The following is a 15,677-nucleotide window of genomic DNA, read 5'->3' as shown; positions in this document are numbered from 1 at the left end:
TTATAATGTTTGGCTCTCTGATCATGCCAGTGCCAAACAAATCCACTTATTAAATGAGGACTTACTGCAGCTGCCAATGCAGACTCTCAACAAGACTTCTCTTTATCCAATTTTTCTAACCTCTCCAGGCTGCTGATAGCATAGAGCCCATTCCAAACCCAAGCCACAGCCCAGCCTCCTGGAGGCGGCACCTAGGCAGCAGCGACCCTCACCACCTGGGGAGCTCTTACGACCGGGCGTCCAAGACAACAGGGGCCTCCTCCTCCTCCAGAGGGGATGTGTGGGCCAGTCGGGGTCAAGGGTCAGGGGCCAGAGCTGAGGGGAGGAGTGGAGCGGGGAGCAGACCGTGGAGCCAGCGCCACTCTGAGCATCATTAGACCAGCTGAGCGGGACTTCTACAGCAAGACGACAGGTAGGAGAAGATCTTTTCTTTTGACTCCTGAACTCATTAATTAAAGAAGATGTTAATTACCCCTGCTGCAATGATGTCACATCTCTTAAGAGGGGTTTCAAATCAAATTCCCAGTATGAAGTTAAGCTGACACTGTTGCAGCACAGTTTACAGCACTGGGTGTAGTACATCCATCATGGGGGCAGCAGTGCAGTGGTTAAATAAGTAGAGTGACCTCCATCGGGGTGCCCCAGTAACAGTTGGCATCCACCCTGCTGAGGTGTCCCTGAGCAAGGCAATTCCAGGTGAACTGGGCTGTAGCTAAACCTGCAAGCAAGCATGAAGGAGAAATCCTTTATTGTCCATAATTGCAAATATTTTCCTGACTCCTCAGCAGTTTCCTTGGAAGGACTATTTACTTTGGCATTAATTAGGAGTAGGGTTCTGCCTAACGACTAATGTGCCTTACTTTTAGATGGAAGCTTAGACTGGTCGACTAGTCTAAAAGGAAGAAAACACTCAGATAACATCAAAATTAAGGTTAAAGATTGTCCAAAGAAGTTATTGTGTATTTTTAGAGCTATTTGAAATCATTAATCGTGTTTTTCTATGACTAAATTGTATTTTAAGTGCAGCTGAAGCTTAAAACGTCTTAAAATGTCTTAAATTCATACATAACAGCAGTCTTAAATTTGAATTTGTGAGGTCTTAACTACTGTCTTATTTCATTTATCCAGTTTTTAATTTCTTTTTGTGGAAATGAGTGGCGCCTTTCTATGTAAAAGTCCACATTTCTAATGTTGCAAATCTTTAAAAAACTATAATACTGTCATTTTACTTCATACTTGCACCTGTTGGCAAAATGTAGATTGCCTTAACTCACTCAAATAACCATATTCCTGCATAGCATCTACCTCTGCACAAGACCACATATATACTTCTTGCCTGCAATGTTTACCTGTGATGTTTAAATAAGTAAAATAGGATTTGTTCAAAAATCTGTCCTGGTGTCTTGAAAGGGTCTGAAAAAGCATTGAATTTAACTGTCTGAGATCTGTAGACACCCTGTTGTAACCAACATTTGACTAGAAAGACATATACGGTAAAACTTCAATTAGTAGCATGGGCTAGTATTTGCTTAAATCACTGAAATCAGCAGGCTTATATTTTAGACAGGCCTTACATTCCTTTCACACAAAACATGTAATTTAAATGCGTACATCAATAACATATAATTTAAATAATATGTTTGACAGATTAGTATTTCTGGTGCTGACCAGCGATGGTAGCAATTTTAAACTGACTGGGCAATGCATTTCGCACATTTCTAATTAGAAGACTTTTGGGGATTTCTTGAGTAAAGCTTCATTTAAACCCAAATTATTATTCATTGATTAGTCATTTCTTTTCAGAAACTTAACTCTTCATACAAGTTTGCATGTATACAAACAAATTTCACATTTATGCATGTTCAGCTGTACGCTAACTAAAGGACTGAGATTTTTTGGAAATTAATTTTGATTGGAAATGTACCAGTTGAACACTGTCTCTATTTCCCTCATAATTAGGTCCAAATTATCTTGTTTTTTGTGGCAAACGCTCTAAGATATTATTTAGAAATTACAGACCAATCATTTGTCGACAGAAGATGAATGTCTGTGCTAAAATATGAAGATTAAGTAAAGTATTTCTCTTCATTTTTCTCTTAACAGCACTCCATTAAGCTCTCAATGGCACAAGGAGGGCCAAACATCAGTCTCCCATCAACTAATGGCTACCACCGTCTCCAAAAGTCAACATCCCCAGCTTTCATAGCAAGCAAAGCAAAGAAAAATTGCAGTCGCAGCCATATAGAACAACAAACCACAGACCTGACATCCTTAACTCTGACCCTGAGTGTACGCTGAGACGTGAACAGCTCTTCCTATCCGGAACTTTCTCTGTCCCAAAAGAGGCATAAATGGAAAGACAGTGCCTGTACAGTGTTTTTGGAGGTCGCCTCACCAGCCCATGTATCCTCTTCTGCTTCTCGTGTTGGATGTATTATAGTATAATCCCGAAACTTGACAAGGGAGAGGCTGGCATGCTGGGGACGGCTGGGGATTTTTTTTCCTGCGTGCCAGAGAGGGTTTAAAGAGAGTTAGAGGAAGAAGGACTCAAACTTTGAGAATGCCTTTCTCAGAGGACCATTACAGTGACCTCAATGGAGCTGGATATGTGTCGCTTCTGCATCAGAATTTCAACCTTTCTCCATCCCGATCTTCAGTCAACAGCAGTACAATGTTACAGATGCATCTTCATCTCATAGGGCTGGATCTTCATGCAGAGTTCTACACAAACTAAAGTATCTTTACGTTTTTAATGTGACCAAAAACAGGAAGCGAATTACCGTCTTTGCCGACTCGTACCACGATATTCACTTACATGTTTGCTTTGACTGCCATGTGTGCTTATTTTCCCGATTTTCTCACACATAAATACACAAAACCATACAAACACATGCTCATTTTTAACTTTTGGTTTATTTTAAACCCGTGTCACCACTTTCTGGCATGCAGCCTCAAACTGGATTTAATTTGAGGTCTTGGATGTTGAACGAACATTTGCATGTTTCTAAGTAATAAATGAAGAGCACTTGAAAGATTGTGACTCAGCATGCACTCTGCTTAAAGGATTGCTGGTTGGCTGCATTCAAGGAGCACACACACACACACAAACACACACACATGCACACACACCGTGACAGACAGACCGGGACCTTATTTATGCTTTTTGCCATTTTCACCAGTGATTTTCTTTGTAATTCGCTTCCTGTTCTGCATTATCCTTTCCCCTTCTGCTCAACCATATCAACACAAAAAAATCGTAGTTTGCACGCAATGAAATGCAATGCACATGTAGAAAAAAATAATAATTAGAAGAGGGGGGGCATTGTTTATAACCTCAAACCATGCTACAATTTCCATGGTGCTTTGTTTTACAGCTGTTGCAATTGTCCTCATTCATGTATTTTTAAGAGAGCCATAGCAAAATGGAGTTTCTGTTTTAACTGAACATTAGACATTCAGATTACCAGCAAACCTGGCCTGGCGAGGCGGACATTTTTTTTCAGTGCTGCTGTAAATAGTGTGGACATGCCAGCCAGTCATAGGAAGACTCCTAACCACAAGGAACTGACAGTTCAGCTTGTACGTGACTGGGTTCGCCGTGCGAATCGTCCCAGCTTATCTCCATTTCTTATTTCTATAGAGGTGTATTATTTTGTTACATCATGAAATATCAACTCGTGGTTGGTATGTTGGAGCAATCTCTCATTGGAGGGTGTCACTGCAACAATGGGGGTGCCATAGAAACCAATTCAGTAGTGGCCAGTAATAAAAAGAGGTGTTTTCGTTGAGGTAAACGGTGCATATCTATGACAGAAACATTGTCAGACTTTTAACAGGTTCCTGCTGGACTCGATGTAAACTTCGATCCCACTGCAAAATTTATGAATGTCGCTCCTGAATGCAGCTGAGAATGACCAATTGCTTGTTGCACCGATCCAACACAACTGCATTTCTTTTGTTTATCTGACAAGATCATGTAACTGTGACAACTTGGGACAAATCCGTTGAAGAACTCGGGGGTTTTTAAAGCTCCGTCTGGTTCCTCTGCTGTTATGGATTTCAATGCTGTGTTGAGTCAGACCCTGCTGGGGGTGGGCCGTTTGAGTCTCAGTGCATTTCTCAGTTCTCCTGTATTCTACCAGCCGCCATCTAGTTGTTATATTTATTAGTCTCCATATATGTACAGGTTCTTTTATTGTGTAGAGATCTGCCCGCGGTGGCAGGAGCCCAGTCTGTCGCCGCTTCGTCACATTACTGTTTATGCAAGCAGGAGATTATATGCAATCAATAAACTGTCCCCCCCATGCAATGTCTGCAACAATGTCTGTAATCATGCTGTGCATACAGATCAGTGATGACTCCAAACTGAAATGTTTGTTTACCGTCAGAATGCACATGTTCACCTATGTTTATTTCCATTACTCTGTGCTAGAAATATTGACAGTATGTTCATCTGTGCCTTGAGATACAGTAAGAGAGGTAGATTGTCCCAACCAATCCAGACTTGCACCATAATCTTACTCTTGCTGTTCGTAGAAATGACACGCAATACTGATTGTGAGGTTCAGTTTTTTCTATAACTTTATATTTTTTCCTTCGAGAGAATTGTTGTATGGAACGTCGTAAAAGTATTTTGGTTCAAGTGTAAAAAGTTCTTTGAGGGAACTCCTCCCTGAGGGATGTCAAAGCAAGGTTCCCTGAGAAAAAGCTATTTTTTTTTTCTAACCCAACTTCAAAGTACCCTTTTAAAGAATATAGACCGCACCGCCCGAAAAGCTATGTCCTTTGAATTTGTCTGTCAGAGTCGCAGGGTGCAGCACAGCCGGAAAGGATTGCCATGTGGCCTCTTCATGGCCGCTGCTGGCTTTATGATAGAGCAAAAACAGACCAGACGTACTGTTCAGAGCTCTTAGTGCACATGCCAAGACTTGATGATCATATAGTCTTTCTGTGCTTTCTCTGTTATTGTTCCTACTACCACTCTTCTCATTTACCAAGAGGGATTGCCATGTTCTCCCCAATCTCTCATCTTTTAAGCGATTCCAATTTTCCTTTTAGAGTTTTAGCAAAGTGTCCCTCCTTCCCTCCCCCCTTTCCTCTCTTCCTCCCTCTTCCTCTGTTTCTCTGCATCTTCCTTGGATTCTCATTTCCTAAAGGGAAAGCCTTGTCCTAAACAGCCGTGATATGTTGTTGGTTCAGAGAGTTGTTTAATTGAAGGCCAGAGGCCTGTCATTAGAAAGTGATGGGCAGCTCCCTAAGTAGCTGAAAGGTCAGAGGTCAGGGCTGCATCTAATCCTGTCTCTACGTCTTGACTCAGGGCTTCTAAATACAGGAGAGAGGAAGAGTGACAGCTTGGCAGTGATGTCCGCTTTAGGGATAATTAAAAGAGAGGTATTGAATGTCCAGTTTCGTCTGAGCTCATGCTGCCAGAGACGCACGTGGCGTGGTCAACCAACACTGTTGTTATTAATATGACAGCGAGGGCTCTCGTTTTAAAGCCCAACGTGTGAACTGGTGTGTTGTAAGCTGCTGCAGATCCCCGAGTAAGAAGATACCGACTGAGAAATGTGCACGTGTTTGTCAGAGTTGGCACGCAGGGCGGGAGATTGTTTTTGTTTTTTGTTTGTTTTCGAGGCTGACATCACTGTGGGTCAGGATTTCTGTATATAGCAACTCAGTGATGCAAGTGCTGACGCCCTCCTCAACCCTTATCCTGCCTTACTGCCCCCTTGTGTCACCTGTTTCCCTCCGCCCAGTAAATAATAGAGACAATCCTCCAATTTCACCCGTCCTTACTACAACTACACTGTGCAACCTCTGTCGTTTGTCTCTTGCGCTTTCCCTCATTCCTCTACCTTTCTCACTTTCTGCTTTTAAACCTGCCCCCCCCCCCCCCCCCCAGGAAGAGCCCAGCTGTCGGAAACTGTATGTTTCATGACGCGTCGGAGGGTTTCCCTCCTGGAGATCAGCTTCAAAGAAAGCAGGGCCTTTTTAAAGGGCAAAGTTGAAACTCCATCCTCTGCTACACATGATGCCTTTCTTCCTTACAAGGCCCCAAAGTACACTAACTACCGACTGTACGTCCACGCCGCCCACTGAAACCCAGCTGGACTCTGTGTGCCAGGATGAAGACCACTTTAAAGGGTAACTTCAGTATTTGTTGTGCACCCTATTTTCCCATGTTTTTGTGTCAAAGTGACTAATGGGAACAACATTTTATGAAATTTGTCCGGTATTGAGCGAGACTACTACAGCCAGCAGTTGTGAAACAGGCTACGATGTAAGCACTTGGGGCATTTGTGCATCGTCAGTTTACGTCCATAAATGGCTTGTTTTTGCCACTGATAGGATCAGATTGTCATTCTAAGTGTCTGACAACATTTTGGAAGAGATCCCTAAAGAGAGAGACCTTTTTGTTAAACCAGAAACAGCTCCAACATTGCCATCACTAAACCCACCAGACTCCATTTAAAAAAGCAGTTACTTTATAATCAAGAAACATGCTTCATTCAAAGTTGACAGAAACAAAATAAAACTCACAGAAGATGTCTTGGTTCATCTTTCTGTTGTTCTAACAATCACCATCTCTAGTTTGTTTGAAATAAACCCTTAATTCACTCAGTTAGATGTGCAAATATGCTGGCTCTGTATGTTTTAAAATTGTTTTTTTAAATGGAGTCTGGTAGGTTTGGTGATGGCGATTTTGGGGCTGTTTCTGGATCTTTCTCTTTAAGAAAAGGTCTGCCTCTGTACTGGACCAATTTCATCAAATGTTGTTCCCATTAGTCACGAAGACACATGGGAAAATGGGTCCAGGTTGAAAAACAAAACAAAACAAAACAAAACAGAAGTTAGCCTTTAAGCTTCTTCCTATATGTGTTTTGGGCTGCACAGCCCTCTTTACATGCTATAGGTCTTTTTCGTTGCTTCCAGTGGTGAGAGCCTGTACAGCGTTGACGTGGTGGAATGTACTGACTGGTCATGTGGGACTGACGTGAAGACTTTACAGGTTTCGAGACTTCTATGGCTTTTGTGGCGCCATAAAGAAACAGCTGGGGGCTGTTTTCAGAGGTTTCGGCGGTTCCTCTCCTCCCTGAACGATGGCGGTTTTGCAGAACATTTGTTGAATGAGAGAGGCGGTGCGATGGAGCAGAATATTTAGGCTGCGAATGATATGGTTGAAAATCCCTACAAAGGCAAGAGGTAGTTAAGCGGCGGAGCGAAAAGTGGCTGCTTCCTGCTCAAATACCAACGTAGGAGTTAACAGAAATCCTCTTAAGCTCTGGTGGTGTATGTATAAACATCCGTTATTTACAAGTCATTGTTTTTTCCCCTTTTATAAAGTAGACTAGAATGTACTTAGTGGAGATTGGCGTGGCGAGGCAGAAATGGCTCTCGGGCAGCGAGCGGGCCCTTCTCCTCAAAGGCTTCCATTGTGAAGCCAGGGTCATGGTGTCATTGGGTGGCGTAGGCTGTAATCTGCACTTAACCAGCACTTAACTTTAAGACCTCAAACTACTAATGCTCCCTTAGTCCCCTTTGTCAAAAAGTTTCCTCTTTTGTGTCCCAGATTTGTATTTTAACTGAGTTTCAGTAGCTGTTTGCTGAATGTACCAGTCAGATACGTTGTGTGTTTTGTCACCAGCCAAATTAGAGTATTTAAAAAAAATCATCTCACCAGTGAAAGAAAGGAAATTGGCAGTGAATGAAACGTGTTTGAACATATTTTATTTTGAGGTATGGCACCCTGTTATGCCTGCATCTCAGCCTTCTGACATTGTGCCAAAATCATTCCACAGTATTTCCAGTTTACAGTCGGAGACAGTGCCAATGCTTCCCTAGGTGGTCACCCTGTCTCTAAGATGCTGAAATTAAGGGGAAATATTCAATTTGATGGTTTTCTTTTTTTTTGTTTTCTGCTTAATTGTGTTTTTATTTCTTTGTTAAACAAAAGATGTCTTATTTTGGAAGCTATATCGGATAGATTTTATTTAAGGAAACTTGTAATTTTGTAAAGTGGGCCTTATTATTGAAATATATTAAGTATTTGTCCATCTTGATTTTAAGAAATGATATTTTTTGCAAGATAATGTATCTTCCTCATTGTTATGACACTCCTGGAGAGTACTTTCTTCCTGTATTTTGTGTTTGTTGTTTTAATGCGAGACATTTCTCACGACCTGGAGACATGACAGCACACCACGGATCACAGAGAGCGAGAGGAGGCCAGGGTTGTGTCATAGTCATTGAAGAATGAGAGCTATGTGCATTTTATCAGAGCTGAGCAGGATGGCGGCGCTGAGCGGTTCACCATGTGTCGTCCCCGTTTTTATCGGGTGACCATTCAGTGCTTTCAGCCTCTCTCTCCGCTGCTCTGTTCTCCCTCGCTCGTAAATTCAGGGTTCGTACATCTTCTGTGCTGTATGTTTGTAAGTGCTGCCAAAGAAAGAAGCGTGCAGGCCCCAGACACACACATGTGTATATATATATATATAAAGACACACAGATAATCTAATAGAAATTAAACATGTAACTGGATCTCATCTCTCTTACACGCATACATGCACAGATACAAGAATTTCAGGCCTGTACAATCAACCTTTTTTTTAGTGTTTATAAGTTTGTACGCAGAAGAAGGAGACTGACAAACAGAGGTGTCAAATACAAAGCTGTATGTAGTGAAATCAGATCAAAAAGGCGTTTTATGATTTAATCTTGCTTCTCCGTGTGTCAGCGATGCCAGGTGGACTTTGTGGGGAGGCTTTCTTTTTTTCTGTTTTAGACTTAATACATTGTGCATGTTTTAACCTTAACTGTGGCTGGCGCACTCTGCATGTAGGTCTCTTGAAGCTGCCAACTGTACAGCAGACCATATGTATTCCAATAAAAATAAAAACCAACCTGTTTGTAACACGTCTCCATGTTGAAACCTGTGTCAGTGAATGTGAGAGTGTGTGTGTGTGTGTGTGTAAAACTCAGCCATGTATGTTAATCTCTTTCATGCTTTTTGCCGAACAAGCTCAGCAAGTTTTGATTTCATAGCAGTACACCCTCTGTGTGTGTGTGTGTGTGTGTGTGTGTGTGTGTGTGTATGTGCTGATGGCACGCAAAATAAGCAGCAGGCAGACAAATGAGGCAAATTGGTCAGGTACAAAGAGGAAAACCACAAGCTGTTGTGGAATGCAAAGTCAGCACACACGACTTTCTCTTAAACAGCTACGCCTCACTTTGTGAACGCCAGCACTTCTGTTGCTGGTCGCTTTTAAATCACCATCTCATCTACATGATCTAGTCTGATAAATCTGACTTTGCATGTGAAATAACCAACCTGTGATTCTCAAGTTATTTCAGTATTCATCAGTAATGCTCGGTGCATCTAAGGAGAGGGGGGTTTTTTTTGGGTGTGAAGCTTTTTCACTTCAACTCAAGCTGCCTGATAATTTCCAAGGTTACCCTAAACAGTTTTGTAGAATTGCAGAGAACAAGCCTGAACATGTTGAATTCAGCTGCGTGGCCTTTATTGTGTCGATGGTGAAAATCATAGAGAAAAAGTTCAACATGTTCTGGTTGACAGCAAGTGACCCCAGGTGCTCCAGAGATGGCGTTTGTCTGTAGGCCGACACAGAAGTAACTCCCACTATAAAAAGACTGTACAGCTGTGTTTGTCGCGGCTCAGAATAATGATGCTCTGTAGCCTCATTTAGCCACTTGTTAGCAACCACTTTTTTTAAAAATGCCTTATTTATGACCTTATTTCAGGCGTCAAACCAAAAACCCATTGACTTCAAGGTGAGGAAACCATGAGTGGATAAATGTGATCTCATTTCCAGGTTTTAGGCCTCATTCTTGAGGCACTTTTTTGGACAATACTTCCTGCTCTGGGATTTAAACGGTGCAGTAGTTAGCATTGTCGCTTCACAGCAAGAGGATTCCTGGTTCAATCCCAGGGTGGGGAGCCCTTCTCTGCACCTTTGCATGTTCTCTCCCTGTGTCAGTGTGGGTTTTCTCCGGATACTCCGGCTTCCTCCCACAGTCCAAAGACATGCAGGTTAATTGGTGACTCTACATTGACTGTAGATGTGAGTGTGAGTGTGAATGGTTGTTTGTCTCTATGTGTCAGCCCTGTGATAGTCTGGTGACCTGTCCAGGGTGTACCCTGCCTCTCGCCCAATGTCAGCTGGGATAGGCTCCAGCCCCCCGTGAGCCCCAATAAGGTAAGTGGTTACGGAGAATGAATGAATGAATGAAAACCAGGAGTCATTTTTTTGTAATTTTAGAGTAAGAGTAAGTCTTGAAGTCACTGGTGTCTAAGATATTTAGGGTTGAACAGAAACGAGAGGATCTGCATGTGGGAGATTAGTAACATGAGCGTATGCTTAATGAGTTACAGAGAAAGATGTGTGCCAAAGTATTATTTAAACTGCCTATCTACGTTTAAATTACTACTTTTATTACAATCAGATAGGCCAGAAGCTATTTTTAAACTAGGTGGGTATCTGAAGAATGTCTTTCCTTTGCTTAAGTAACATTTGTTGTACTTTAGCCATGCCATGTGCTATCATTTGTTATCACTGTATGTTACGTTTGCGCTCCATACCAGGTGGCTATGGTCTTGAGTCACATAAATAAATAAAATAAAATGAAAGTTTCATTTATATACTCATAATCCCAATCATATCAAACTATATATTACACATCTTTATATTCAGCTGTATGAATAAATAGACATTTAGACAACTGTATAAAAAGATATAAAAGACAAAAATAAAAATAAAAAACAGAATTCCTGATACATGACCCCTTTGAGATTTTAACATGTCATAATAGGTAAAGCAAAATATTAAAATTGATTACAGCTGAATCACAGTTTGCCGCCTCAGTCTTAGGGTGCTTGAATGGAACAAAGCCATTGTTATGTTATCATTACCTGCTGTGTTTAACCAATTATGACACGTTAACATGTGTACTGTGGAAAAAAGGCCTATTTTTAATCACAAATGCTCTAAGGCTTCTTTCAGAATAAAGAGTTAGAGGCACAGGAAAAAAAATAAATCATCAGTTATCACCATAGAGAACAGCAAAAGGGAATCAGGCCTTGGTTTGTTTGCCGGGGTGTCATGAGTCAAACTGGTTGAGAGTCAGGGGTTAACACTGTCTCACTGCTTGTGTGGTTTAATCTGTCCCAAGTTCAAATGCAGGGAGGTGCTACCCTAACACAGTGGTGCCTGTTTAGACCCTGGTACGCCGATGCCTGACCTGAATTAGTGCGGTGAAGTCAACCATGGAAATGACTCAGTTGCACTGCAGGCGAGTGGAGGAGGAGGAGGAAGAGGAGGATTATGGAGGAGTGAGAAAGAGGCTTCACTGCCTACAACAGGTGTGACAGGAGAGACGGAGGGTGATGTTTGTTGTGAAAATACACGCACAGAGCCTGCAGCTTTGAATAACTAAAGAAGTGAAACCAGGCTGATAATTGTAACTTAGAAAAATGATTATAACTTTGCTAGCCGGAGCGAATCTATGTTCCATATATGTTCCCTGGAAAATATCCTCCCAATGTGACATTTAATGTGGACCTTTAAAGGGTTTTATGTTCTCAGCTATGTTCTTCCTTAGGTCAAAGGTCCAATGTATGTTTCCCTGGGTCAATATGTCAAAATCACCCACCTACACCACTCGTCTCACAGCTCAACACTCCACACAAGGCTACACAAGGCCGTTAGGAACACAGGAACGACTCCATGCCAATTAAGCAAAGAGGTGCTTGGAGCTAAATGCTAACATCAGTGTGCTAACACACAAACGTGGATGTTATGCAGGTAAAATGTTGCTCCTAATTATAGTTTAGTGTGCTAACATGCAAACATGCTAATTAGTGCTAAACACAAAGTACAGCTGGTGGGACTGGTGTTACATTTGCATGTATTTAACTTTGACAGTATCAGGCTAAGTAGAATTTTGAGCTGATGGCCCAGAAGAAAAGTCAGGGGATTAACAGCAGTGGTGCAGGAAGTACCAGATCCTTTACTTAAGTAAAAGTACTCTACTAAAGTATTAAATACCACACTGTAAAACTACTCTGTTACTAGTAGAAGTCCTGCATTGAAGGGAGCTGAAAATATGAATCGAAGTGTTCTTGTTACCTTGTAATGAGCCGTTAATATCTACATAGGGAGCGGGCCCTTGTCTAAGGAGATTGCCATGTTGCACCGCCATGTTTTTACAGAAGCCCAGGTTGGACAAACCAAACAGTGGTTCTAGATAGGGCCATTAGTGGTTTCATCGTAGTTAGCAGCCCCTCAATGAAAAGAGCGTCAAAAAAGAGATTTTTTTTTTTAACTTTAAACTGCTTTACTGGGTGTGTTTGTTTTGGAGAGGAAGACCTCTGCAGATAATTCAGCTCCCGCTAAAACCTCCTGAACGTCTGGATCTTAAGTCATCAGAGAAAAGGGTGGGCACATATTAGCAGGTACTGGGCTAGCGGCTCATCTGCGACATACCGAACAGCGGCAGAGAAACACTGATTTGTAACGTGAAACTGCTTTATTCAGTGTTTTTACTGGTTTTAATCACACGGGGTCTCATTTAAAAAACAGTGTGTAGGATCCACACTAGAGATGTAAGTAGACCAAGCGGCAAACTCCAGGGATGACGAGTGAAGCCAATGCGAAAGTGCCAAAAACTGCAGTTTGTTGAATGGCCACTTGAGGCAGGCAATCCCCATAGACCCCCATGTTAAAATGCTCAACTTTACAGCAGAAATAAACATGTTTACAGCCTGGTACAAAAAACGGTTTTGGTCTCTATAGCTAATTTCCCCTTTCATGACAACTGTGGGGGTGAATTTTTTTAATAACTCATCCGTTTAAATTTTATTAAGGCTTAAAATTGTGCATAATTAAGGGCATGGTCACTTTGAGTGACAGGTGGTGCCATCACGGGTGACTAACTAGCCGCTGGCTGTCTGCTAGGCGTCATCTCAGCTAATTCGCAAGTCATTGAACCTGACCTCTCAGTCGTGTTTGTGCCTTTTGGATATTTTGTTTCATGAGGGAGCTGGCACCAAGCGGGAGCATGAGCGGGAGCAGCCAACACCACAGGGCTAGCCAAAGTAGCGTAGCTTGTTAGCCTAGCTTGTTAGCCTTAGCTAACTTAGCAGCTTCGAGCGAGGTGTGTTAATGCAACCAGGCTTCATTTGGTCCACCTCTTTGCCCATTTTTGATTGGCCGGGAGTTGGGGGGAGTCAGGCACTGCCAAGATGGCGACGGCCAGAGACACCTACTTTGAGCTTCAAACCCGCAAACTCAGAAACCAATGGGTGACGTCACAGTGACTACATCCGTATTTTTATACAGTCTATGGTATAGACAAAAGTCAAAAATGGTGTGCGCTAAAAAATATTCAACAATTTCCACAATCAGGCTTCCACCTCACTATCGGTGTCTTCAATTTCCCATCTCTAAAATGTTCGTAAGCATGGGTCAAAGTTTCTCCCATCAAGTCTGCTTTTATAGATCACAACTTTTGTTTTGGCCTATGCCACTTTCAGGCCTTGTTTTGTGCATACACAATAGGGGCGGCCTTGAGCTCAGTGAGTACCTCAGCATCTGCCCTGTCCTTTGCAGCGGCCCAGGTTCGATTCCAATCTGCGGCCCTTTGCTGTGTGTCATCCCCATTCTCTCTCCTCTTTCCCTGTCACTCTTCAGCTGCTCTAACTAAAGGTGATAAAAAGCCCAAACAATAATCTTTAGATAAAGTGGACCCCTGGTCTGTTTGTTTTGGAGTTGAAGAGACTTCTGTGGATAATCTGGCTTCCGTAATTCTAACAGAGAGAGGTTCTTCAGCTGGTTGCAATCTCCAAACCTCACAGTTAGATGCCACTAAATCGTACACATACTGGTAGGACCATAAGACCTTAAAGTTAAAGTATGTATCGAGAAAATATATTCAGCAGTAATGTTGGTGAAGATTCTCAGTCATCCAGGTCATGGTAATCTGAAGTGCTATGTCCCCATTCCCATCCACACCTGGACCCATCTAACCCTAACGACACACACTATGGCAGGGTGTGTCAACGACTCACAGGTGACCTTAACGACTCTGCAAGGGTTCACACCCACACAGAGGTTAGAGGCTGCTACTTGGCACCACTCTCCTGGAACTGAAGAAGCGTCTTGGATGAGAGGACACTCAAGCAAGTCCAGTTGCCTACCATACAGCACTTCAGATATTCACTGGTAAGTATTCAAAGTAACAGTATTCCAGCATCAAAATAATCAAAAGGAAACGCAGCAAATCCTCAACTCCAGATGATTTTAGTTGCCAGTTAATTTTATAACTGATCGACTAAACGTTTCAGCTTCACTTGAATATTTTCATGTGGTTTGTGTGAATAAAATGTCATTTGTAAAGTAACTAGTAACTAAAGTCATCATGCAATTGTGACGAAAAAGTAGTGAATGCAGTAAAAAGAACAAGATTTCCCTCTTAAGTGTAGTGTAGTGGAGCACAAGTTGACAGTTGCATGATATTAGATACTCAAGTAAAGTAAAGGTACCTCAGATCTGTAGTAAAGTAAAATACTTGCATTTACATTTCATTATCGATCACTAGTCTGTAAAATTCATCATCTGGGGACGAGGAAATTTTCGTGAAAACCACGTCACTAAATAGCTAAAACACTATACTGCTGGAAACATTGTTCAGTCATTATATAATCCCTGGCTTTATTTCATATGTGATTATTATGGATGATGTCCAAAAATACTCCTAACAGCATGTGGGAGGTGTTGGTACCTGTGTAAGTGTACATTCCACCCCACACCTATGAATCACCTGAGATGTGCTCAGGCTTGCTGTGGTCTCTCCTCCGAAGGACTTTAATAACTCCCTATCACACACTCTATGTCTCTGCCTCTCTATCAAGCTGATGTGGGCTCCAGGCTATTATGAAAAATAACCTCACCAGTCAACAGTTACACGCCGCTCTGAGCCTCTGGTTTACCAGGGAGGTGAAAATACCCGAGTGCCGCGGTCCAAAACCCCAGCTCAAATTACTGTTGTTACATCAAACATCTCCTTTGGTCACGATAATAATAACCGCATCTCTGGGGGAAAACAAGGCCTGTGACGCTCGAGAGTGCATGGAAACAGAGGGGCACAGAGCCCTGAAATACAACGCCACAGAGAAGCTCATAGCTCATGGTTGACCATTTTAATCTCCCCCCTCATTCATCAGATCCCCCACTATGTGGAGCTGCTGCCAGGGACCCTCATCTCTCCCTCACACACACATACACAGTGCCACAGACCCTGGGAAGCAGCCAGACCTGCAATAAAGGAGGGTCATTGGAGGGTCAGAGCAGGAGCAGCCGTGTTACTTTTGCACATGCATGTGCAGACAACACATCCACAGGTGATAGGACAGGAATTTGGAAACAAATAAGACACAGGATTATTTTAACAGCCACTGACTACTTAATATGTAAAGTTAAACAACAGTGAATTCTTTGAAAACCGTGCATCTGAATTTATTTGCTCTGATCATAGACTGTACAAAATAATGGACGTAACCTCAGGATCGGCACTTTTTTTTGGAGCTTGAAATGATCATATTTGGACAAGAAGTTGTCGTTGTGGAGGAGCGAGGGGTGGATCTGACTGAGAAGCCAAGAACA

The 15,677-nt window shown here is 42.3% G+C and overlaps 1 protein-coding gene across 2 annotated transcripts in view; it reads left to right on the top strand.

Annotated features, from left to right (window-relative positions):
* The window catches only part of luzp1 (leucine zipper protein 1), a 73,442-nt gene extending 68,743 nt beyond the window's left edge, over positions 1–4,699 (top strand). For both annotated transcript variants that reach the window (XM_049595643.1, XM_049595642.1), the window contains 2 exons: positions 129–412; positions 2,104–4,699. In XM_049595643.1, the coding sequence (XP_049451600.1) occupies positions 129–377 (249 nt within the window). In that variant the 3' untranslated portion in view covers positions 378–412; positions 2,104–4,699. The remainder of the gene's footprint in view (positions 1–128; positions 413–2,103) is intronic.
* The last annotated feature ends 10,978 nt before the right edge of the window (positions 4,700–15,677 follow it).

Source organism: Epinephelus fuscoguttatus, linkage group LG14, assembly GCF_011397635.1.
Source record: "Epinephelus fuscoguttatus linkage group LG14, E.fuscoguttatus.final_Chr_v1".
Taxonomy (NCBI): Eukaryota; Metazoa; Chordata; class Actinopteri; order Perciformes; family Serranidae; genus Epinephelus; species Epinephelus fuscoguttatus.
This window is presented reverse-complemented; position numbering and strand designations above follow the sequence as displayed.